This window comes from Anarhichas minor, unplaced genomic scaffold (assembly GCF_050575085.1).
Source record: "Anarhichas minor isolate MPS153535 unplaced genomic scaffold, ASM5057508v1 ptg000006l, whole genome shotgun sequence".
Classification (NCBI taxonomy): Eukaryota; Metazoa; Chordata; class Actinopteri; order Perciformes; family Anarhichadidae; genus Anarhichas; species Anarhichas minor.
In genome coordinates, this window is record NW_027466452.1 from 2,519,742 (window position 1) to 2,547,182 (window position 27,441).

Sequence of the window (27,441 nt, forward strand, 5' to 3'; positions counted from 1 at the left end):
AAATGCACATCAACATAATCAAGAAAAGCTGCCATACCAAGATAAATGTTTATAATATGTAGTTCAGAATTGGAAAGTGGAAGTTTGAAAAAATATGTCTTCTAGAGTCGGTTCCTAGACCGAAAGGAGAAGAAATGGTATTAGAGAAAAACATGTAAATAGGTTCTCAAGAAGCTCATAAAGAGGAAATCCGCTGTAAAATATGTAATCCATTTGGGATGAGTACAAAACAAACAGTACATCAGAAAAATCACAGAGAATATCTGGGAACATTACACTGAGAAGCAGCTCATCATTCAAACCCTTGGGAGACAAGGCTTTTAGAATGAAGATCTAGAAAGCTTCACGTTGCTTTAACAGCAAGTCAAGATCGCCACCTCTCGGTGGTAGGCTGAATGTTTCAATGTCACAAATACTTGTCTCGGGCCAGACTATAGAAGATATATGAAATGATGTATATGTTTTCATGCTGATGTTGTCGGCCTTTGGTGCCTCGATGTGATGTTAATGATTCTTGATTGACTGAGGGATGTCATTGTGTAGTGTGACCTGATTGGCCAACATGGGTCGACCAACCTAAAGTAAAGTAACCTGATGTAGGTCTATGTTGTCACTAAATATCTCTGAATGCAAGTGAAGACAACAGTGTGGGGGAGTTTTTTGTTCATTAAAGCCCACTATAAAACATCAGGAACATCAAAGATAAAAAATATATAAAAGGAACATGCATCAATAAGTTAGTGCTATGTGAAAGACATCAAAATGTATAACAGAAGGTTAGGTAATCCCAATATCAAAACGAATAAGAAATGTAAATAGACAAAGACAAACAAGCAAAACACAACAAATTAAATATATATATCTACAAATGTTCAAGTCAGGATGGAGGGAATACCTCCTCTAGCTGGACCGTTTTGGTTACGTAAGGTAAGGAAACTGTCGTTACAGGGCATTGGCACAGGTCAGTTGTCATTCTAAAATGTCTAACCTCATTAAAAAAGGAAGGGTGGAGCATTACAGGTAAGCGTAGACCCATAGCAGCGTAGTACAAGGACAGTCTTTTGGAATTGTCCACTGTGTGTAATACCAAATACACACACACACACACACACACACATAACCCATCAACCACACCCCGCCGCCTTTTACTCAAAAACACAAGGTGACCTGTGATAGATTTACCATTCATCAGTTGGTCAGATTGGGTCAACAGTGTACTCCATGTCTTGTTTCCAGTCTTGACCACTAGAGGGTACTCTAGTCCTTCCTAAATCCAGAAGCCTCAACTAGTGTGAACCACATATTCTCCATCATCATCATATAATGTGATACAATATGTGACCACGTTTTTTCATTGTGGGACATGGGCTTTGTGAATATGTTGTTGTGTACAAGGTGGTGGGGTGGTGGTTAATGGGTTATTTGTGTGTGTGTGTGTGTGTGTGTGTGTGTGTGTGTGTGTGTGTGTGTGTGTGCGTGCGTGTGCGTGTGCGTGTGTGTGTGCGTGTGTGTGTGTGTGTGTGTGTGTGTGTGTGTGTGTGTGTGTGTGTGTGTGAGGATGTGGAACTGTGGGAACAGCCAGTAATCGAGAGCCGGAGGTCTGCAATGGTTGTACTGGATCAGGAGATCTGATAAATATCTTGGCTCTAAACTGCTCAGTGATTTATGAACAATCAATATAATTTTGAAGTTGATTCTGTGAGAAACTGGCCAGTGACAAGCCAATGTAGTGATCAGAGTTATATAAAGTTATGAGCTTTAGAGTCTTTTGGGTCCTTGTTTTACAACCCTGCCATTGCAGTAGTCCAGCCTGCTGAGATAAAATCATGTACAAGTTCCTCTAGAGCAGCGGTTCCCAAACTTTTTAGGCCACGCACCCCCTTCTACATCCCAACCGGGTTCACGCACCCCCAATCCCCCACACCTTAAAAAAAAAAAAAATCAACAGAGCCTATTTATAGCCGCATAACAATCGGACCAATGAGAGAACAGTTTGCTCGCGCGTGGCGTTTGTTTACAAGATTTAGTCCGCTGTTAAATGTTGCAGTGTGAACACAAACCGAACAAAGGGGCAACTGCAACATTGTATCATATTAATCCCTGAATCGGAACAAAGCAAACGAACTACGGGTGTGAAAACGCCCTGAAACACTGCAACAAAGTTTCAATACATTTCAGTTACACAAGGCGTCACTTTTAAAGAGCAATAAGGATGGCGAGGACACACGCACAGGCTCAGAGGCAGATTGCATCACATTTAATTTACAATTAACCATACATAGCGGTTACATTAATCTGAATCGAATTACAATAAAGTTACTCTCTCCAATCATACATTCCACCATCTCTTTGGCAGCTGGCGAGCACACGTCTTCGGCGATTATGTGAGGTAGCCCCTTTCTTGATATTCTGTAACTGACCAGATATGAAGCCCGTAGTGCGTTTTTTGTAGACCCAACACATGAATGAGACTGCAGTTGTTTTTGGCTGTTTTGTAACTCCTCCAATTTCGATATAAAAAATGTAAGGGGCTTTTGACTTGCACTGGCACGCTTGGTGTACAGGTGGCGACGTAAATAAGAGGGCTTCAGACAGCTGTTAGCCAGAACCTCACTGCACACCATGCACTGTGGCTTTGGGCAATCTTGCCAATCCAAGTGAAGCCCAGACCCAGATCATTTTCATCATATTTCCTCTTTTTTTTCCGAGTCTGATGCTCACTCACGTTTCCTCTTGTTTCACCTTGACTCCGCGATGGGCCTATGTGCTCCCGATTTGTCTGTGCTATCCCTTCCTCCTTTTCGGTCTCCTCCGTCTCATCTTTCTCTGACTCCTGCTCGATTTCTTCTCCCGGTCTCTCCCCAACGCACCTCTCTGTTCCTCTCGCCTCCGATTCCTCTCTCTCTCTCTCTGTCCCTCTCCTCTTTTATGACTGATAGCTTCAGATGTTCCACCTGACAGTTTCAGCCAGTTTAGCATATTTGCATGAACGTTGCTGTTAGCTGACGTTATAGCTGCACAAGCTAGGCTAGCTAGTGTGTAGTAAAAGTCTGGCGGCAGGAGCTGAAGTGCATTTATTTACTAAATTGTAAGTTTTTAAATTTAAATGTTACAAAGGGAATTTTTATAATTCATGTTTTTGTGAAAAATCCCACTTACATTTTTTAAAATTATATCTAATATCAATTATTACACCATTAGACCACCATTACATTTTTCCTCTCGCGCACCCCCTGGAGGCAGCTCGCGCACCCCCAGGGGTGCACGCACCACACTTTGGGAATCCCTGCTCTAGAGCATCTTTTGACATCAAGTCTCTGATACTTTACTTACGATATAAGGTGGGAGAATTTTGTTATTGATTTAATTTAACTATTGAAATTTACATTTAAATTTAGCTTGCTTATTTTCTTCAAGGACAGACTATTAAGAACAGACTTTAAGTATTGATTGCATCATTTTTGTCCTTAGTAACTGCTGTAATGGTAAATTTTGACTTAGTATATATTTCTACTTACTTATATATGTATATGGTATTCATGCATAAGTACTTCTGCTCTGAACTCTGTTGAACTTCACCGTGTCTCTGTTGTGCAAAAGAAGAATTCTCCTTTGCCGGCACACAAAGATAACTACCTGTGTTGTATGAGAATGTTACAGCACCATGGCCGTCTGGCCGCTGGTTTTTCATTGTTGTTTCTATCAGTCTGAGACCAAAATGTCTGTAACATTGGCCTCCACCTTTGTATAAAGAAGGAGCTTTACACGGGGTTCTTCCTCGCTGAGACTGTACGCATTCTGTTGTGATGATTGAACCTTCTCTGCGCAAAGAATAAATACTCAAAAGGTGATATTCTTTATTTCAGCATTAAAAGACTCACGCAAAGCGGGTATGGAATTTTTCCCACCACACTGCACAAACATTTGAAATATCTACTAATTTGCCTAACGAGCTGTATTCATCTACATCATATTCAAAAGAGTGTCAAAGTTACTAGGGTGGGTAGTGGGCACAGAAGAGAGGAAACTGTGTTGGGTTAAGGTTAAGGTTAGGGAATTGTGAACTAATAAAAACACTGAAAATGATCTGGAAACGGCAGACAGGCTTCTGTGGGGGATGTCCGGAAGAGGAGTCAGTTGAGTGCGTAGTTTTGAGTTGTAGGGACTATGGGATGCAGCGGTAATTAGGACCACTCTGAGGGATTAGGCAGCCAGGAATCCAATTTATAAGGATTGTAGAGCATGGGTGAGATGGGGTGAGGTACTGTTAGCTTTCTAAAGGAACACAGGTGTTTTAGTAGTATATGATGGATCAGCAGCGATAGGGTGCAAGGGTGCTTGTCAGGGACTCAGATTTATGACAAGAGTTTAAAACATGAAGGATAAAATATAGGTGCTCGAACTACCGGGGTATCACACTATTCAGCCTCCCGGGGAAGGCTTATGCCAGGGTGCTGGAAAGGAGGCTCCGACCGTTTGTCGAACCTCAGATTCAAGAGGAGCAATGCGGATTCCGTCCCGGCCGTGGAACAGTGGACCAGCTCTTTACCCTCGCAAGACTACTGGAGGGGTTCTGGGAGTTTGCCCAACCAGTCTACATGTGTTTTGTGGACTTGGAGAAGGCCTTCGACCGGGTCCCTCGGGGGTTCTTGTGGGGGGTGCTGCGGGAGTATGGGGTGCCAGACCCATTACAATGGGCGATCCGGTCTCTGTACGACTGCAGTAGGAGCTGTGCCCTTTGTCTAACACGCTGGAGGGATTACATCTCCCAGCTGGCCTGGGAACGCCTCGGGATCCCCCAGAATGAGCTGGAACATGTTGCCGGTGAGAGGGAAGTCTGGGTCAGCCTGCTTGGCCTGTTGCCACCGCGACCCGACCCCGGATAAGCGGAGGAAAATGGATGGATGGATGGATGTTTTTAAAGGATGATCCACACTCCGGAGCAGAAGGTAGCAGAAATGCACCATTAAGCTGGATTCCAGCTGCCTTAAAAGCAGAAGAAGGAGAAGACAGCTGATATCATGGGTCTTTCTCATTTCCCGAATTTGTGGCACCTCGATTCCTTTCCTCGCCTCCTCGCGTCTTAGTCCCGCCCACAGGGGATGCGAACAGAGGAGGAAGAGATGTGAGGAGAGAGGAGTCAAGGGCACAAGCATTTAACAAATGAGATCTCCCCACTTCGGACCGTCATTTTAATGCAATGTCAATTAAGTACGGCGTGTGTCATAGCTGAATCAGCTGTCCATTGTTTGGTTATACTGCTCTATTTATGATCTCTGTCAGAAGAGCATAACGGTGTTCATGACAGCTTATATACTAGTAATTTAATTCACAACGTGGCATAATGTGACAAGAATATTTCGGATGTCATGCATTTTTATTGAACACACACACCCACACACAAATGTTATAGGCTTTATAGATTATTTTGTGTAAAGCACTACAAATGAAAAGTGACATATGATTAAGTCATATACATGTATATCATATACACACAGTCCTGTCTATCTACATAACACCATGAAATACAACAAATTAGTGCTAAATCCAATGTTCTTATCTATATACAAATGTGATGCAGCAGCTGTTTGCCATCATGTCAGGATTATAGCTGTGAATTGGATGTAGTTTACATTAAATTTAAAAACATAAGGAATATCAAGGAGAATGTCATTAACAAAATGCGGTTAGAACAGAGCCTTATGAGGAGCTACATAAACTTTGAACGGCAAACACTTTGATCGCACATCTGACCATCTTAAATATCCAGAAATTATGAATACAAAAAGGAACAGTTACATTTGTAGTGTCCTGCTATGGTTTTAGATTATTCCAGCTGTGTGTGTCACGTATATTTTATATGTCACGGGGGCCGCAAACACTTCTTGAAAGTATACAAGGATACAGCCTCCTCGATCCGTGCTCCGCGAGATGCACTATAGGAATTGGGATGTCCTTGAAGTGCTGGAATCGGTTTCTGGGTCACAAGCCGGAGGAACAAGGAGTGAGGTCTCGAGGAGGCACAAAATCAGGAAATGAAAGACCCCATGATTGACAGGCCCAAACAATGAGAGCAAGGAAATTAGGAGTGAGCAGGGGCGTTTCTAGGAGTCAAAGAAAGGGGGGGCTTAGCCCCAAGGAGAGAGGCATGTTTACGCGCGTAGCGCGCGGCAATTGTTTTTGGGGCCCATTTGGGGCCGTGGATATCCATTGTTTCAGACAGTTCATAGATTGGTTCAATCAGAAAGAGTGTGATTTTGCTCTGTAGTTTTGCTTGCATTCAGTATATGATAACACAGGAGACAGAATTTCAGGGTCATTGTGAAATTTGACAACACAAATATGAACTTTTCTCAAATAAAGAGAGAGAAATAATTTTCCTGCTTGTAAAGGAAAGACGGATAAACTAGCTTTCATATCCGCGTCACTCCCAAATCCTAATTCTTAAAGGGACCGCACACAATGGATGGAGAATGGACCTGACAGTGTCAACTTTTGAGTTGTTTACTTGTTTTATTATGAGCAGAAGGGAATAAGATTTTGATCAATATTTACATCTATTTTGTTGTCCGTGTAGTTTTTACATACCAGTGATATTTTATGCTCATTTGGACACTATCACTGAGATAAAGATGAACTAGTTCAGTGTCAAATATACCATTCAATGGGAAAAAAAAACATGCACGCAGCAGCCTCCCCAAGATCCTAGTGCCCGGGGTTTATATCGTTAAGTATGATGATAGGCTATTGGATTGTAATTTGAAGGGGGAGAAAACATACAAACCAGAACGCACGCACATATGTAGCATGTTAGAGTTATAAATAACTTGTCCATGTGAGAAACAATAGTTTAATGACATCACCAAAAAAAAAAAAAAAAGCCAATAATGCCAAATTATTTGGGGGGGCTGAAGAACATTTTAGGGGGCTAACGACGCCCCTGGGAGTGAGCATGACGAGAGGAGCGAATGGCAGGATGTATGAGAAATAAACTACAGGTCTAAGCATGCAAAAGTATATTCTTCCTAAACTTATGCTGAAAATGTATTTCAGTCAAAAAAATACTTTGAGTTTATGATTTGTAATAAAATCATTAGTCAATTAGCATTTGCCTAACAGGATTCTTACATTCAGAAAAGCCAAATGCATTGTGTTAGGGTCAGGTACAGAGATTATTGTCTGTTGGCGAAGAACAACAGTCAGGTTTAATAATTGTGCTGACTAAGTTGGATACACCCTGTTGCCTCTATCTCTAATCATGACAGCTACTTATGATCAGGTCTGATATCTGACATGAAGTAGTGCTTTGTGGGGGACAAGTGATGGCGACTGTGGCTCAGTAGAAGAGCAGGTCGTCCCTCAATCAGAAGATCGGCGGTGGTCCTCTCGCTTGCCTCTCCGCTGCCCCGGTCTAGCCTCGCACCTATTTGCTATGTCAATGTAATCATAACTATTATGATGGTTATTATAATTATTGCTTATAATATTATTATTATATGACTATTATATGATAACATGTCTTCAGATGATGAAGGGGTGCAGCAGTCGACGGGTCATGAACACAAGGCCGGAACAAAAGGTAGAACTGGCAGAGCAGCGAAAGAGAGATCTGGCATCCAGGACACAACGTCCTTCAATCTTTGTCGGGGCGTATTAGGCCAAGACGTGGAAGAGGCATATTCCGAAGTTCTTGCTTTCAGGTCGGCTTTATGGCGATTATGGCGATCTCAGAATGTTGGGATGTGCCGGGCTCACAGTGGGCCTCCGGTCTTCAGGGTAAAGTTGTAGAGATCACAGTTAAGCGTCAAAGTCCCGAGTAAATGAGCCACTTCTTCTGACTTCTACTTATCTGCTATTATATAATATGCTATTATCTTCTGAGAAAGGGGCGCTGTTCAGTGGTGCACACAACATATCACTCTTATCTTAATACCTAAATCGATTCTTTCATGCTGCAGAACGGTACTAAACACTTTGGTATAATTCACCTGATCAGTTGAGAAGCGCCTGTTGTAAAACCTGATCAGTTGAATTAGAATTAATTAAATAATTACATGTAATAATATAAACGACAACTTTGTTATAAGGTATACAAACACTACAACAGACATGCCTATATATGTTATGTATATATATGTTCCTATATGCATAGTAAATACATATTATTTACACAGACTTACGTTGCACCACAATAGCTGCGTTAAGCAAAGCCTGAGACAGTAGTGCCCACCTCGATGTGTGCGATGTGCGTTGAACACAGCGGCAAGCGCAACACTATCTGTGTCCTGCGTTAGAGGCCAGTTAACTTGAAACAATACTAGATCATGTAGCTCCTTAGGGTTGTGAAATGAAACAAAGGCCCACATTCACCCATTCTACAAATCTGGATACAAAATAAACAGTAATATGAATAATTGTATCATCATCAGCAACCTTTATTCTTCATTTAAAAAATAATCTCTGCAGCAACTCCAAAGACATCTTACAATAGTACATTGAATATCTCATATGATCATTTTTGAATTAGACAATACATTTCTAAAACAAAACTAGCTATGATGGTCACATATAAACCACAACCAGATTAATATATTTCATAATAAATGGAACAGCATTTGCATTGCACATTAGAGTTAAAAATACAATTTGCTCATGCAGATAGGAGAAAAATGTTTTAACACAGCTACACACACAAACCAAACAATTTTCCTTTTGTCATTCCCTTATGTACGACTTTCATGACTAACCTTTTTGGCTGCCAAAATTATTGTTGGCAACTAAAAATATCATATGGTTACATTGTAATCTTGGCTCTGGAGAATTTCTGTGAACAGACTTTCTCTCCTGTGACCTTTCAGCCTTTGGGCATCTCTGAAGGAATCAAGGATCATTCTCGTTCCGTTTGTATACACAAACATTGCCACCATCCCTCACAGGGTTATGGCAGACTTCCCAGATTCCATCTAGGTCTGCAAAAATGACATGACATTCAGGGCTGCAGCTGAGTAGGGATCCACTTGGTGAGCCCCCAACGGTATGGGTAGGCAGCCCTAGTGGATGGGGCTTTCACTACAGGCTCTGGAAAGCCTAACGCCAACAGGCTGTCCCTTTCAGGGGCCAGGCCACTAATCTGAGCCCTGCCGGTAAGAGGTGGAACAGGGTCCCGCTTGACTGATTCAGCAGGTCCCTCCAAAGCAGTAGCTCCCATTGCATTCTGTTTAGAGGTGTAATTGCTGAAAACCACGCCATGTGGAGCCAAATAGGAAACAGCCTCACCCCTTCTACCGGAACGCTTTTGAGAAGGCAATGTTTCAACATTGTGCCTACTATCTGGAAGCGAACAAGGTGACTGCCAAAAGACTGCCATCTCCTGAGTTTGGACCTCTTGACATCTTGACATCTGCTGTCGTGTTCAACGGCTCTGGCACATGCAAAGCCCTGAGTGAGCAGCAGAGGGCGAGCCCACAGCCACAGTATGCCGGTTTGCATAGGTTGGGGAGCCTAGGCCTCCCTACCTGTCAATGTAGGCCGCCATGGCTTTGCTGTCAGCTCTGCCAATGACGTGCTGAGCTCTCAGTTTTGGCAGCAACTGTCAAAGTGTGAGGAGATCATCACAGACACATCCCTGGCAGACTGGCCACATCCGTGACCCCACAGTCTTTGTGGACATCGCCCCAGTTTGTCTGGGATGCGTCTCAGTAGATCAGCTGGCTGTAAACCACTGGTCCTAGAGTACTTTCCTTTACAACATTGCCTGAATGTAAAGCCTACCTTAGGCTATACCTGTACTATGAATGCCGTTAAGCTCATGAGACAAAGGTCAAGTCCCTAGTTGACCCAATATGCAGCTGACAATCTGCAGTGGTATTGCTCTTGTGCTTTTAGGCTGCTAGATATTTGAGAAACTTGAACTTCTGGTTGAAGGTCTAGTGATAAACCGAAGGATTCGCCAACCTTGTTACAGGAGGTCTGCAATACAATTTTAACCTGTAGCCATGGGTTATCATGGTGAACACAACACACAAGTTCAGAACCTTCCAGTGCCTGACGGGACAGATAATTATTAGAGATAAAGGCTCCAGAATTAGCAACATGGGACTGCGTAGCCATAGCTCTGTGGCATCTTAGCAACTAGAGGGCAGGTGGCTTTGCCAAAAATTATGCTAGAGGGAGAAACCAGCAGAGAGAGGGCTTGATAAATCCGAGGGCATAACCAAAAATCTACCTGCTCTCCACCCTGCAGACCACTTGTGCAAGGCTACCAGTAAATACAAGTGTTTGCACAAGCAGATCTTTAAAATCAGACAGGAGGTGTACATCCACATTCTCCTGAAACCGACAGGGGGAACTATAAGGCTTTCAGTGAGGGTAACATCTAGAGCTGCCTAATAACCATTATTGTTCATAACCTCTTCAGTGTCTTGCCCACGGACACTTCGACATGGAGCCAAGGTATGAAACCGGCAATCTTTCGATTGGTAGACGACCCATTTATCTCACAATCCATTGAGGACTAAGAGTTCTCCCTAGACAGTATAGTTGGTTGATGTTCCAAACACTACACTGATCATGGCCATCTTCTAATGGTATTAAATGCGACAAAGGAATGTCCCTGCTGGCTTGCCATAGCTGACATAGCACTTTGAGATTTGTGGGGGGATAGATGTAAGTGTGCAAATATCTCCTTTATCAGCTTGTAATTTTTTAGCACTTTAGTTCAAATATAGCTAGGTGGTCATCATCATGCATGGTGCCAGGGTAAAAAAATATAAGCTTCTTTACTTTGAGTTGACTCTACAAAACTCTAGATTATGTGAATCCCTGCAGTTACTTTGTCAGACAAATAATTAAAATATTTGTCAAGTTTGATAAAATATTTGAGGCCTAGACAACCGAGGCATGGTGGTAGTCCGGTTTATGACTTCATTATCATTTGAATCAACTTGTGCAAATTGTGACGTCAGTGAATGGCAGCAGACCTGGTGGTGAACAGACTGAAGGGACTGGGGAGAGAGTAAGAGAGAAAGGAATTTGCTTTATAATTCTTTCAATTCATTGATTCTCTGTATATATAATCTGGAGGATGACATGGGAAATAATATGAATGTCTGCACAATAGTGTTGTCACAGTCAGTTACCTGTTTGGGCATATTTTGCTGTATAGTTTTGATGCACTGCATTTCAAAAATGCAATTGAAATGGTACATGAACATGGACACTCACCTCTTGATCTGCGTGGCGAGGGAGGACGAGCTTCGTATAAGCTTCTTAGAAGAGGAGGAAGAGGAGGGGAAGGAGATGGAGTCTTTAGGGGACTTCGGGGGTGGGAGAATGGAGCCGTGAGAGGCCTTGGACAGGTTTAACCTGAATAACAAACACGGACAAACAATTGATTAGAACATATGTCATTTTGATATTTTCTAAATCATCGAATATACCTAAGAATCATGACTGTATAATGTAAAAATTTGATCAGAAAATATATAGAAACAGGAATTACAGAATGTATGCAAAATTAGTAAATATTGTAAATTTGATGACACACAAATATAGAAAATATAACGTTATGCTACTTACATACAAAACATGACTGAACTGTATGTGTCATAATAAAACATTTGGGGTAGTGAAACTTCTGCACAAGTTGAAGTTATGTTTAGCTGTGCTGAAATTAAGTGAGGTCATCAATCAGCATGAACAAATAAGAATGATAATAGTTTGATGCAAAACAAAATTGGACATTAAACCAATGTCAACCAAGTCTGTACACACCCACATCCCTTAGATGAAAATAAGTGAAAACACCTGTGTAGAAGGACCATGTGTGTGCAGAGCATTGAATTTGATTATATTTATTGTCTGTATATATTCTGCAATAGCCATTCAATGTATATACACTGAGTTTTCACTGCCATTCAAGTTATTTTCTCTCACACACACACACACACACACACACACACACACACACACACACACACACACACACACAGAGACACACAGACACACACACACACACACAATGGCAAACTTACTTTAACAATAACAATTACATACCTTACCCAAATTATAACTCTAATGTTGGCCAAACAACTATTTACAAGCAAGTTCTACCTTGAGGAGGATGAGGTTGATCTAGGCGGTCGTTTTCCCTTCAGGGCTCTCAGTTTGTCTCCCTGAGTGAGACTCTACACACATACAGTATACATAAGGAATGAGTGAGAGAGAATATTATCAGCATATAAAGAAAACGTTTTTCAAATTGAAAAAGAAAATGTCAAGTCATCACATTGATCACATTGTAAATATAAACCACATTGTTTATAGTTTTAATTACAACAATCCTCATTTTCAAGGGAGCAACGACAAAGATGCCAGAACATTCCGATACTCACCTCATCCAAGCTGTATGATTTGTAAAGGGTGGTGTTGATTGATAGGTCATCCATGCTGGAGAGTAGGTGGGACATGCCTCCCTCAGGGCTGTGAAGCTGCTGCTGTTGACGATGTTGCTGTAGCTGCTGTCGTCGACTCAGTCTTTGCTGAATGAGCTTCTGTTTGGAGCGATAAACGTCACCCTGGACCCACAAACTGTATTGTTTCCTACACACACAAGGAACAGACAGTGCGGTTCATTGACCGGTCAAATTCTTGAGTCAGATATTATTGCTGGTCAAAAGTCTTTTCGGTAATGGAGCTGTGCTGACAAGCCGCAAGCTATCAACTCTCCTGCAGTTGTCAAATGATAATTCTTAATACCCACTCATAACTTTTTTTTCTGTGATAAGTTAACCTAGGTACCAAGTGACAATACCACAGATAAAGAAGAAAGAAACTCAAGCGGAAAGCTAACTGTTCTACTGTTGTTGAGCTGTAGGTTGTTCCCTGAGCACCACTCTGTGCACTTTGCAGAGCTCCTTTTTCTACAGTGTGTTTCTCCTTTTTGGTGCTGGTGTGTGGAGAGGCCCAGATCCCACATCATGTCCCATGCCTTTCGTCTTAACCTACCTTCAAACTGAAGTAGTAAATATTGATTTGGCGCCATCTACAGTTAAAGTGCATGCTGCAGCCATTTGTCCTGCCAAGAAGGCTATGGGAAGAGATCGCCTCATCAGAATAAGGCAAAAGAAGAGTCTCACCGACTCTGCCCACTGTGCGCTTTGTCTCAGTAGGTTGTACGCACGGTTAACATAACGCAGACACAGAAGCTATTCATTCATTTCAGAGCGTGCTCGTAAGGCATGGCTCTGTCAAAACAGGGTTTGTCTAATTGGCTGTGTCACACAAGTCTACAGTGCAATCAGAATGGAGCCTCCACAGGGCGTCTAGACGCACCCCACAAGAGCTTTATCCTCAGCCATGGACCTCATCAGAGGGATGGCGGTGGCAGACATCTGTGCAGTGACATCCTGGGTTTTTCCATGCCCTTTCATCCCTTTCTATCTATACAATGTATCTAAGTCCTCCCTGACTCATTCGATACTAAATGTGCTAGACAGCAGATGAAGTGTTGCCTGATCTGACACTTTAAGCACATGTCTAACGGTGCACCTCTAATCTGATCATCACAGATTAGTGTGCTGCATATAGGGTACATTATGGTACATAATCGACATCCCACTCTTTTGCAGCGGCAGTACTTTTTTTCTTCACACAGGGCTGGCATGATGTTAACCTCCTTGCCTAATTACGCATGTCATTTACTGTTTGTGAATTGGTGTGCATTGTCTAAATTGGGAGCAGAACTATGGTCGCATGGTTGTTGTATGTCGCAAGGCCAAAAACCCTAAGAAGGGCCGTGCAAGCGCTCGCTTAAAAGAATTGTACGTATCTAACATTTACCATGTTCACCATCCCAGTTTAGCATATTAACCTCCCTTTTTACCAGAAATCATATTACATTTGGAATCAATAGTTCTTATTTAGATACATTCATTGTTGATTTGGGTATTGTCATGGGATTTATTGACAACAGAAAGCATTGTATTTAAAAAAAAGTATTTTTAATGTATACGATCTTAGATTCAAAATTTAGAGTCATTAGAGGCACTGTAAAAAAAAAAAAAGAAGTTAAGTCAAGTCATTAGGATTCATCCTCTCCAGACCATGTATGACCATATAAAATTCCAGGACAATCAATTCAGCTTCTTTCAATGCATTGCACTCTGAACCAACATGACTAGTCCCAGAATTTTCAAAGATTATCCTCAAAGTTATCTCGTTTATATCGTGGAACCACAATTGAGACTCACTCCTCTAAGAAGTTTTGCTGGGGGCCGATGATGGAACCAGGCCGGCAAATTCTGATCCATGCAATGGCCTCAGCTGCAATGAACCGGAAGTGCTTCATCAGGTAGCAGCCAATCAGAGTGCCTGTACGGCCAAGGCCAGCTGCGATTGGATGGAATATTTAAAAGGAGAAAGTCAGGAGATACAAATTTGAAACAAATGAAGAAAAGGTTTAACACCTTGACTTGCAACACACTTCTATACATATATAATATTATTTTCTGCCTATCTGCTAGATGCAATGTCTTTCGCTGTGAAAAACAAAATCAATACACACACAAATGTACTTTACCTTTACAGTGCAAAGCCACAGCTCCTTCAGTACTTTCACATATGTGCAGGAAGCGCCTGATGATGAGGTCAGAGGGCGTGGTCCCATCGAGGAAGAAGAGGTCATGGTGCTCAAATCCTGCATCCTCAAACCGCCTACTGTCATACAACTTCCTGTTAAAACGGACCACAGCTGTGACGTCATTTTGGCGAAAGTAATCAAAATACGCCTCTGGTGCGTGGAGAGGGTAACCTGGAAAAAAAAACATTACTATTTGTTAGAACTGAGTAATAGCACTTTAAAGTTATACCATGAGACATTTACAAATACTGTGTACCTGACTAATATAACAACCAATAATGTAATAATGGTGAAAATGTGGACTGTGCGACTTCTGATCAGAATAGACCCATGACATTCTCATGCTGACTTTAAAATAATTATTTCAATTAAATAAAATTCTGGGTGATTTAAGTCTGACTCACCATTCTCTATCTTACTGTGATGGTGAGGACTGCTGAATGCCAGAACTTTTCCTGGAATGATCCAGTTCATATCCCTGTTTTCTACTCGCTAAAAACACAGACAGAAAAGAAGGAGATGCAGTGTGTGACTGAGGTGCTCCAACTATGTGTAACATAACAGGTAATGTAACACATGTTTGACTTTGCTCAGGAGGATACCTGCACTGGTAATTGTCCTTTCACTCTTTCATTATCTGTGCTAGAAGAACAGTGCTCTCTTGCTTTCTGTGTTCAGGATAGGAAATCCAGCAGATGACCCTTCATATCCTACCTTGTGGCTCTCAGTGTAAAGACAACATATTTTTATATTGTCATTATTTATATACAGTATATATTTTTATGAACGTAAGTAAGTACATTTACCCAGGTACGGTACTTCAGTACAAATTCAAGGTACTTGAACCTTACTTGAGTATTTCCATTTAATGCTACTTTATGCTACATTTCAGAGGGAAACATTACTAATAGTACTTTTAACTCGATTACGTTTCCTTTAAGATTTATATATAAAACACATGATCAGTTTACAGAACATTAGCAGTTATAGATGAAACTGCCTAACAGTATGTGAAGTGGTTGCACCTTGACCATGGACAACATCATAGTACCACTTATATATTACTTTAAAAGATCAATAATAATGATGCCATCCTGCATAATGAATACGTTTACTTTTGATACTTTTACTAATACATCTGTACCTTACTCAAGTAGAATTTTGAAAACAGAATTATTACTCGGAATAGAGTATTCTATATAGTATGGTACTGCTATTTCTAGCTAAGCCAATTATTTGAATACTTCTTCCACCAATAATTTCACAAAAGGTGGCACTATAGTTACAAAGTAATTACAAGAAAAAGACAGGAAACATTGATATAACAAGGTAATAGAATGGAATAGAATGAAATGGAATATAAATTAACAAGCGTGATAAGTGTAAGACTAGCGATTTCACACATAAAGGTCAGTCTACTCGTCATGAGGAGTACTAATCTTCTTGAGAAAACCGTTGTATAATGTTCCGTGTGGCTCAAGAGGAAGGTATATCCCTAATGAGGGATGTCACCAGAGTTATCTCCACTTGGGCTTGGAGAACAAATTCATGACAGAAAGCCTGCCTTACTAACTGGGGGTGTGGCGTATGCGAGACGAGGGCGTTTATCAAACAGGTAAAATATTCTGGTTGCATTATGGGAAATGTAGCTATCTCTATATAGAATTAGGGATTCAAAATCCAGATATTATGGCCTCCGTTGCTTGAATTCTGACATCTGCACAGATCTGTTTCCAACTTTGTGAAAGAACAGAACTAAATGGCTGGAATATAACTTTAATTTGGGCTGGGGTGGAAGTATTGTGCATAGTGTTCTATTGATGCATATGCGTATGTTCATGTAAGAATGAGTGCATGTGGCAATATGTCTGTCAGTGCCAAAGCAGGTGGGTTGTGTTGGTCTTGCTCAATCCGAGCAAAGCTAAGTACTTTTCTCCGACTTCTACTTAGATCACTGAGCAGGTGCACCCACACTGTCTCAACACATTCAATGCTCCTTGTCTTTTAAATACATCTTTTATTGTTACATGGAATGAAATTGCCCATAATTGTGTCTTTTAACTGTTATGCAAGTGGGTCTGTGTGAGTTGATGATAGTTACTAGTGTCTGTGTGCCCTCACCTCATAATGTTCATATTCCTTCACATCAAAAGTTTCAAAGTCAAAGAAACCATGCTGTAATGCCTGGAGGAGAGAGAGAGTTCAACTTCAGTGAGAACGAAAATCCCTAGTTTTCAGGGCAAATGCTGTATTATCCTATACTGTTTATCAGAATAGCTTACATCGGTCAAATATGATATAACAACAGGGGGTTAGAATTGTTTCCTCAGGTGACTGGATAAACTTAAGCTGACACACCATTGACTAATCGCTGATAACGAGTCTGCGTGTGTGAGGGGTTAAGTAAGTACTCAACTACTCAATTTACTAACTTAAGTCACTGCGGTTCATGTTGTTGTGGTTGTTTACCTTCCGTATTCCTTGTAAGCAATCGAGGAGAGTAAGGTTGAAGAAGCACTCTCCCAATGCTGCGTCCCTGCAGGACACACATGCACATGTGAACACAACAAGGGCAGTTTACTAGTGGTGGCTGCTTTTTTATACACTGATATTGATCCTGTTCATCGTGTTGTTGTGTTGGGCAGAATTAGCCTGTCAAAACATAACACAACTAGGTGGATGGCCAACAAGAAAGAATGAATATTACGATACTTGTACTTTTTGTGATTGTATTTTAGTGCAATGCAGATAAATGTAATTATAGCAGTTTACTATAACATTTCTAGTCAAAAGCAAAGTTGCAATCATAGACTCTGAATAAGAAGTGGAAGTAGTCGCCATGATGTCACCCAGTGGTTTGTGGACTAACATTTTTAACCTCAAGTTTGGCATTAGGCCGTCGCCATGTTGGTTTGTTCCTGTCGCCATCTTGGCTTTTTGCAACCAGAAACTACATGAGAGGTTGGAGCTAAGTACAACCAAACGCTGAATAAGACATTACAAGGCAATCTAAATATTACTTAATTAACACATTTTCATTAACTGAAAACCAGTGGTGTATAAAGTACCGCAAAGCCATACTTGAGTAAAAGTAAAGATACCTGACTGGAAAACTACTCCAGTAAAAGTAAAAGTCACCTATTAGAATACTACTTGAGTAAAAGTCTTAAAGTATCTGATATTTATTGTACTTAAGTATCAAAAGTAATTTTCTGATATTAAATGTACTTAAGTATTGAAAGTAAAAGTACAAGTAAATGCTGTTAATAAAAAAGCAAAGCGTCAGAATTTTGAGAATTATGAAGTTTATTCTTTTAAGTGCAGTGGCCACCATGACCAAGGACATGGAGCTGTGTTGACAATAATTGGGTTGGCTGTGATCCATCCAGGAGCAACAATGTTCAACATAATATATTGTACATAAGTATACTTTTGCATCTACTATGAACTTATCATTATAATTCTCCTCTAGTCGCAATATGACACTATGAAGGAGTTGTAACAGTGCGTTTATAAGTATGCTCATTCCGACTAGAGGATGTAGAGGGCAAATGCATAATATTGTGTTCAGCAAAAAATATCCACTTGATGCATCAGGTCAGTGTTTAGAGAAAGGACACCTGCCTTGTAAACTCCTATGGGCCTGATTTGAACACAATAGGCAAAGGTTTTGCTCAAGCTGAATCTGCAATTGGGCGACTGCTACCATCAGAACTCCATCTGATCATCCACAAAATGACTCAAATATCAAAACATGATCAATACTAAAGCAGCACCGAAAGTAACAACCCAGTCATTACTTGAAACTGAAAAATGTCCTGTTCATCTTCAAAAGAAGTTGGTTTTCAAAATTGCGAGAATTCAGTCTCGCTCTTCTTGGGCTGAAGACTAGTCCTGCGATGCTAAATAGCCTTTCACAGGCCGCTGAGGCAGGTAGAGGTGTGTTCAGCTTCAGAGACAGCTTGCGCACAGCTGGGAAGGATTTCCCTACTGCTGCGCTCTCGCGGCTCCTGTCAATCATATGGTGTGGTGGCTAGCTAACGTTAAGTTAGCTAACGTTAGCCAACTAGTGCTGCACAACTGTCAACACTTCCTCAGCTCACTAACTCGCTAGCGAACCACGGGTGTTGGTCTTCGTCACCACCGTCGTTTGTTGCGGGAGTAGCAGGTGCTTCCATTTCTGCTTCCATCATGAAATCAGTCATCGTAGAGTGGAATTCTGCTCATGTAGTCGCTCGCTAGCTATAGCATATAGCATCCTGGGCATCACTGGGAATCAAAACACCGCGGCTTTGAGAGCACTTGTTTGCAATTGCGCATTAACGTGATTAACCAATGATTTAACTTGCAAGCTAGGACCACTAGTTCGCCAAACCTGCTTGCTTGCAGGCTCTGTTCCACCACAGTCCCCGACGTTGGTCTCATGATTCATTTTTTTTCTTAAGATAGATTGATTGATTTTGTAGCGAGTAACGAAGGTTTCAGGGGAAATGTATCGGAGTAAAAGTATCAGTTTTCTTTGCAAAATGTAGTGAAGTAAAAGTAAAAGTCAACAGAAATATAAATAGTAAAGTAAAGTACAGATATCCAAAAAAACGACTTAAGTACAGTAACGAAGTATTTCTACTTCGTTACTGTACACCACTTCTGAAAACACACGTTAAAAGCATTGAATCACATCCTGCTTTATGGTCTATTTGACTCTAAATGGATCATAATTTACTAAATGAAATGTATTGAAGAAGAATTGAAACTAGAGATTGAGACCATAAACTCATGTTTACAATGTTTACTGAGGTAATAAATCATGAGAGAAGTAGAGTCATTTTCTCAGACTTCATTACAACCAGAGGAGTCGCCCCCTGATGGACACTAGAGAGAATGCAAGTTGAAGGCATTGCAAAATATGACCAAAATATCAAATCATTTTCATATCAGTGGGTTTGAGCTACAGAATCTTTGCAAAAAAACCAACACATACATGATAGTTTGCACAACACAAATATGTGTGTGTGTGTGTGTGTGTGTGTGTTTACATGTAATGTGAGTTGTGTGTCTGGTGTTTATACAGTATTTAACTGTAAAGTGTATGAGACTCTGAACTGGAAATAAACAGAAGTTGAGTATGATGTTTGCATTTTGGAAATGCCCATTTGCTTCCTTATTGAGAGAGAGATGAAACAAATTGATACTCCTCTCATATCTGTTAAAGGTCCAGTGTCAAAGAGTCAATTGGGAGAAATGGAATATAGTGTTCATGAATCTGTTTTCATTAGTGTATGATAACCTGAAACTAAGAACTGTTGTGTTTTTGTTATCTTAGAATAAGCCCTTCATATCTACATGTTGTCCATGCTAAACTACCAGGTTTCTACAGTTTTTACCACTAGATGGAACAAAATCCTACATACTGGTCCTTTAAATATGAAGTGACCCCCAGCCGCTGGACAGCATAAAGACTGGCTCTAATAAAATTGACTTACCAGCACATCTAAAACTCACTGCTTAAATACTTATATTTTGTTTGTTTTATCTGTACGTAAACTGAAGTGGGAGTGTCTCTGTACCCTGCCTATAGGCTTGGGAAATGCACTCACAATGCCATTCCATCAGGCGTTTCTTGGACAGGGAATTACAAGCCCCACCCTGAAGCACATAAGCAGCTGTTCAGTGTGTCTGATGGGGGCCGTCCGTTCAACATAACATGCCAATGCACAAACTGTACAAAGCAGATGTAACTTTGCCTCCCTTAGCCCCGCTACGGTCACCACGAAGCAGCAAGCAGCTTGAGTGCACCAACAGTGCTGTTAGTTCACACACTCTCTTAGCTGAGGGTAGTGGTAAATGGACTTGTACTTGTATAGCATCTTTCTAGTCTTCCTACCACTCACATTGCTTTAACACTACATGTCATTCACCCATTCACACCCATTCATACACTGATGGCAGGCTACCATGGAAGGTGCCACCATCCATCAGGGCTAGTTAACCAGTCACACACCGATGGCACTACTACAGGAGCAATTTGGGGTTAAGTGTCTTGCCCAATGACCCATGAGCCACCAGTGCCAGTAGCAAAGCCATCTTGAATGATAACGCCTTCAGAGACGAGGGCTCCAGTAGCTCCAAGAGCCCCTTTACCAAGGACTAAAGTACTTTCCATTGTGGAGAGAAAGAGCGGATTACTGGGCTTTGAGAGGGTGGTCTGTTGCTAAAACCCAGTGGCATGAGACAGCCCTCTATCCACCAAACACTGCAAAAAGGAGAGAATAGATCCAACAGCACAAGACAGGGGATCTAGCCCCCTTTCCTGGCACCAGTGTTGGAACCTTGACCACTTTGCCTTGTAACAATAGCGATCCCACTCTTGCCGCCTGGATGGCCTGTACAACCTGTACAGACAGTCGAGCTCTCCTCAGCCTGTCCCCCTCAGGAGCCAAGCCTATAGAGGATGGCCCAGAGGGGGCGATGTGCTTATCACACCCAACTCCTGAGACAGAGCCACCGGAGACTGGGGGATGGTCCACGGCTAGGCTGCCATCATCTGTTCCATGTCTGTATAACACAGAGTGACCAGGGAGGAGAGGGAGGAGAGCCGAGATGGAAGCTAAGCTAACCCAGCTAAGACCTGATGCTACTCCACTACCCAGCCGACTGCTGGGTGTCTGATAGACCTGGTTCCATCGTTCATCCCGGATCAAGTTTCACTTGACGGGTGGACCGCAGGACAGAGAGCAGGACTCTGGTGGGACCAGAGGAGGTGGACATCATGATGCTTGGTGCTCAAACATCCTTGAATCTTTGACCTGGGGCTACCAGAATGACAATTGTGTGTTTGTGTGTATTTAGTCCTACCTGAATGGCAGGTAGCATGTGTTGTTTCCTGAGATCAGAGTTCTGTAGGCTTCTTCTGGGTTTCTTTTCAAATAAATCACCTATAGGGAAGAGGTTAGACTGCATTATTAATAATGGACAAAAGGACAGTCAGATAAAGTAAAAGGATGAATAGAAGGATAAGTGAACAAATATAGAAATACTTACAGCATAGGCACCGATGAGAAGAGCAGCATTTGCTCTCTTCTTCTGGTCATAACTGGTATAGTGGACCAGTTTCTTTCTAGACATCGTGAAGGACTGAAGTGACAAAAAAAGTCAATATCTGATGAAAAATCAGTAACAAAACCGCACAAGTTTTTTATTGCCCAAAGTCCATGTAATGTAGACAATGAATTTACATCACAGAGCTTTATGGTAATTTAGGTAATTTGGCTGTGGCTATTACAGGTATGGGATAAGTCTGTTACCTTGAGCTTCATTATGACTTTGCAGCAGTATCTGTACAGCATGGCCAGGTTGAGCGGCCCAAAGTCTGCATAGAAACTGCAACACATAAAGAAACAGATGAATGTGTCGTGTCATCCAATCTGCTCTCAAATCAAACATAATCAAATAAAATGTTTTTATAATTTCATGTATTTCATGTGTGTCTAAATTAAACTTCACCTAATAAAACTATTCTACTCTAAAGCTATTACTGCCGAGCTGAGGGGCTTGAACTGGTCAGTGAACAAATTAAAGAGTAGCTGGCCACCAACTCTATACTATCTACATTTCAGTCAGAAAGACATAGTACTTTGAATGCTGCTATGAAAGTCATGAACGATACAACCGAACCCCGAGATAACATGCAAGGCTGTCTTTCTCCGTTCATAGACCTCTCTGAGGCTTTTGCTACATCTGAGACAATTAGGGAAATATATCGATATAATACTGAATCTTTGATATGAGGCTAGGAGTGGGCGATATATAATCGTAGAATTATATTATATTACTGTATTTTTTAGGGGGTTTGCGGTGCTGGTGTTATATCATATTACAAAATGATATGGACAATATTAATTGTATTAAGAAATTAAAAAGGGATACTTCCTACTTAAAAGGGAACTTTTACTTTATGGCAAATTGAACATATCTCAATACAAAAGAAACCCAACAAAACGGACGTGTTTATCGGCTCCAAATAAAATTGAAATAGGCCCTACAGGCTTTTATGTGTTTTGGGAGGAGGAGTCCTGGATGTCAGCAATAAATAATATATTATTGGAAATATTTTATTTTTTCCACACATTAACTGTTGTTATTATTTCAACCCTTTGTCACCTCTTTTCACTACTCTCGGCTCATGTTGTTGAACAGTTCATGCGTAGTGCTTGAGGGCCAATGTGTGAGCACCGAGCCGATTTGCCACTGACCTGAGCCCTTCGCCAGGGAGCTCCAACAACTGTGGAAAATCACCTACATATAAACTTTTAAATTTGAAATGAGGAAATTGCATTCTCCGTTTGCAGTACTTTGCGTCTTGTTGTTCCCAAAGTCAGAACTGAATTGAGAAAGAAAGTGTGTGTGTGTGTGTGTGTGTGCGTGTGTATGGGTGTGTTGTGACAGAGAGAGAATTAAAAATGGATAACCGTAAGTGAATAAATATTAAATGATACTTTTTATCGAAAAAATGTGTATTAGATTTTTTTGTTGTTTTTCTTAAAAGCGAGACAAACTTTACACAAAAGTTAGTTACACACAGAAGTGCAATTACAAAATGGTGGCTGCTAAAAAATACGAGTGGCAGGAAGAATTGAGAGTCCACCAGCCACTATGGATGTTGAAAGAAAAAGTGAATTTCTAACACGGTCTATAACATCTATAACGAATATTTTGAGTCATTATACATCTTTTAATGTTTTGGTGCACTGCTGTGTCACCATATCTAGATAAGGGCATCTGCCATTTGCCATAATTGTGTTTCTGTCCCACTGCCTTGCATTGCATGGCGTTGAGGTTTCTGTGGCGGCCTGATCTCTGGTATTGTTAATTTGATCCAGCGGCTCATCACAGAGACTTACCTCTCATATATGATCTCCTCGTCCGTGCTGAAGTAGTGTGTGTTGGCTGTATTCTTTGGTTTGACATGTAGAGTGGCAAAGTACAGACGGTCTGTGGTAAACAACAAACACACACAGACAGACAGGAGGACAAGCAGACAGATAACACCGAATTATGATCGGTCCTGTATGTTTAGGTGGAACACAGACAGTTTTGGTTTTATGTCAGAAACGGAGCAAGCCATGCTGTTCAATAAGCCCTGGATCACATAGAGAGAAATATTGATTCCTTTAGTTTGCAATGTACTCATGGATGTACAGACAACTACCACTGGGTTACTTTTAAATGTGATGAAGTTTTAAAGTAATAAGGAATGTCTTTTTTAACTTTCCAAGCTGATTTATGTAACGGTAAAAAATGTTTTAACATGGTCTCTGCATAGTCTCTGTAAGAGGAAAGCGCCGCTGTGCCATAAAACGACTCCATATAAGGCAATAGCATAAGACGAGGCACATGCAAGCCATTTAGGGGTAGCAGCAGAGGACGAGGCGCCTTCCTGTAATGCAGAGGACATGTACCAGACACTGATGCACACGTATGACTTGTCCCCCCCCCCCCCCCCCCCCCCCCCCCCTTCTCACTGTCTCCTTTGTTTGTGAAGGTATAAATAAGAATGTACAGAGAACCGTTTTTGGGGCATTCTCATCAGACTCTGCGATACGTGTCTGTGAATCTGCTCTCTTTGCTTGCAAGCGAATAAATGGACAAAGACAACTTTGAATCTTTTGAAGACTTTGTTATTAATTTGTGAACAACTCTCTCTTCTCCCGATTAACATAGAAATATTCCATAACACTTATGGATGTTTTATTTGTCAGGGATAATGATATCTTTAGAAAATGTAACTCACACTTACTCCACAAATATGCACACTTACTCAACAAATATGCACAGTTACTCAACAAATGTGCACACTTACTCTACAAATGTGCACACTTACTCAACAAATATGCACTTACTCTAAATATATGCACACTTACTCTACAAATATGCACACTTACTCTACAAATGTGCACACTTACTCAACAAATATGCACTTACTCTAAATATATGCACACTTACTCTACAAATATGCACACTTACTCAACAAATGCGCACACTTACTCTACAAATGTGCACACTTACTCTACAAATGTGCACACTTACTCGAAATATATGCACACTTACTCTACAAATGTGCACACTTACTCTACAAATGTGCACACTTACTCAACAAATATGCACTTACTCTAAATATATGCACACTTACTCTACAAATATGCACACTTACTCTACAAATATGCACACTTACTCTACAAATGTGCACACTTACTCAACAAATATGCACACTTACTCTAAATATATGCACACTTACTCTACAAATAGGCTTTTTTTTAAAAGGGTTCTAAAGAAGGCTACCTCATAGATGTATCCATGAGCTGTGTGTCACGGTCACTGCTGCTGCTGCTTCAACTGTACTGGTAAGCAGGCCAAACTACAATAAGTAATTTTCCATTGCTTTAGCTGTTTTAGAGAATAACCGAAACAGAATCAATGTATTTTGTCAGGATCCCTGTCAGACCAGACACCTCCCATGGCCACACAGCTGCAGCTACTTCAGCTAATCACCTCCTGCAGGCTGACACACCAGACTCGTGTCCCACTAACGATTACCCTGGCACTATATAAACTCTGGCCCCCCAGTCTGGGGTTGTGAGGTCGTACCGTCTTTCACCCGCTGCAACACCGTTGCAGCTTCTGCCTCAAGCGCCTGCCTCCGGTGTCCGTCGGTCCGGGAATCCCCCGTGCCCTCCTTTGTGTTTACGGACTACTCTCTGCCGCTCTGCCCTCCGTGGTGTTAACGGACTACACACCGCTGCTCTGCCCTCCGCTGTGTTAACGGACTACACACGCCGTCAAGCTGCCAGCTCTCCGGTGTCCAGCCACGGGACTCACACCGTCGATCTGCCTACTCTCTGGTGTCGGACCACGGGCTCCACACCTTCCTGTCTTCCTTACTCTGGCTAAATAAAGTCTGTTTCACCGTACTCTGTCTCCTGTGGTCTTGCTATTGGGTCCTAACCGTGAACTCCCGTGACATATTTGAAAGTATTTGAATACTATATCTGTGCTTCTAGTGCAGTTATTATAATCTACTGTAAGTGGTATTTTACTTTTAAGTTATCAATGTGATATAGACCCTCATGTGACTCTTTAGTTACTCTACAGGTTATACATTTTTTAAATAAATATGGTATCTATAAATTAAACATCATGTTTTCCAATGGAAGTCTCAAAGTTCATGTTGAATTTATTAGCTACCTGATTAAAGTTAACATCACCTTAACCTCACAGGATGGATGTTGGTATAATAGTGACATGTCTACAACAAGCTTTACAGTTGATTATATGATTATTACTCATTATAAAATATAAATGATATGTAACTTACCTTTAATGAATTCAGAAGCATTGTACTGTTCATTATCTTCTGCCATTTGACATGTGATTCCGGTAAAAAGTTCTCCGTTCCAAAATAATTTGCTGCTAATGTTCTAGTCTATATGAAATTGAAAATGGTTGTCTCTTGAGATGTTTCCAGAAAATCACGAGTTGTGTATAAAATATCACAATAGCCTACCAGGTCCGTCATTCAGCTTTGATCGGCCTGTCATTACTTGGAGTTAAAAACGCCCGATTCCAAATAAAGTGATATTTACTCTTCTGCAAACAAACTGTTAAAACTACAGAACGATCCACACGCGTAAAAACTATCCGAAGTCAACAAAACCCAACATTCACCTCGTCTTCCTCAGATGACTATTTACTGTTTGAACTGAATAGTTCCACTCAAAATGATTGATCCGCGTCTCTTCCCGGAATATTCCAGCAAACAGTCGGAGAGTTGAGGACACGCACCAAACCGCCCAGAGTCAGATTGAGCGCTAATCTCTCTGCTGCTCTGCATGTCAGTGGCTTCACACAGGCACGGACACGCGCATGCGCGCGCGCACACAAAGATCGGTTGGCTAAAACCATGGTGGACTCATTAATGGATGAAACAGTGCCCGTTGTATATTGCTGTAATCCCTGATTTACTGTTATGTAAACAGAATTATTTTTCCCTGCCTACCAGTGCCCCGGTAGAACTCTTATTGTATGGTATTTAGTCCCTCTCCTATATTTTCTTTAGATTTACTATAATGAGACTTGTCCTATCAGGACTCATTTATAAACACTGCAGATTGACTTGTCTGGCCTGAGGAATGTAGTTTGCTCCTGTCATTCAAGGGTGTGGAACCAAGCGCCAAATTTCTAAGCTCCCCGATCGCCCGGCTGAGCTGTGAGATTCACATGGGGACTAAATCTGAAGTTATATCACACTGTGTTTGAGATGGTGGTAATACGGTAGGTGTTTCTGAAACTAGGGCCCTCTGTCGAAATTTAAAAACCAAAAACATTTACACCCTGCCTATAAAGTGCCATACAAAAGCTTTTTTTGCTTCCGCACGTGTTGCGGACTTTGGCTCATTGTGTCAAAACTGTACACAGAAAGCACTTGGGGATGAACATCTCACTTCTATGTCAAAAGGAAACTCTTTCAAAGCAACAACAACAGACTGATGTACTTTACCATTTCCTTTTATCATACTGACTTCTGTGACGGCCCACCAACCAGACAAACCTGCCCGACCAAACGCCACCAAACTGCCCCAGGGAGGAGAGGGAGGAGAGCCGAGATGGAAGCCACTACCCAGCATGCTCCTGGCTGTCTGATGTTCGCAGGAAAATAAGATGGATGAAATAAGACTTCTGGCAAACCCAGGAGTGGGAGGTCAGTGACTGTTGAGCCCACATCCTCACAGAGACCTGGATCCATCGTT

The 27,441-nt window shown here is 41.3% G+C and overlaps 1 protein-coding gene across 1 annotated transcript; it reads right to left on the reverse strand.

Moving 5' to 3' along the window:
* Positions 1 to 10,960: 10,960 nt before the first annotated feature.
* On the reverse strand, positions 10,961 to 26,055 carry LOC142933886 (dual specificity protein phosphatase CDC14AB-like). The gene is made up of 14 exons (XM_076078170.1): positions 26,010 to 26,055; positions 23,539 to 23,629; positions 21,943 to 22,018; positions 21,680 to 21,772; positions 21,494 to 21,573; positions 17,108 to 17,174; positions 16,760 to 16,822; positions 15,043 to 15,130; positions 14,579 to 14,809; positions 14,250 to 14,388; positions 12,393 to 12,600; positions 12,112 to 12,185; positions 11,224 to 11,364; positions 10,961 to 11,003 (listed from the first exon to the last, which is right to left on the reverse strand). The coding sequence occupies exons 1-14, from the start codon at positions 26,053 to 26,055 to the stop codon at positions 10,961 to 10,963; spliced, it is 1,440 nt and encodes a 479-aa protein (XP_075934285.1).
* Positions 26,056 to 27,441: the final 1,386 nt, after the last annotated feature.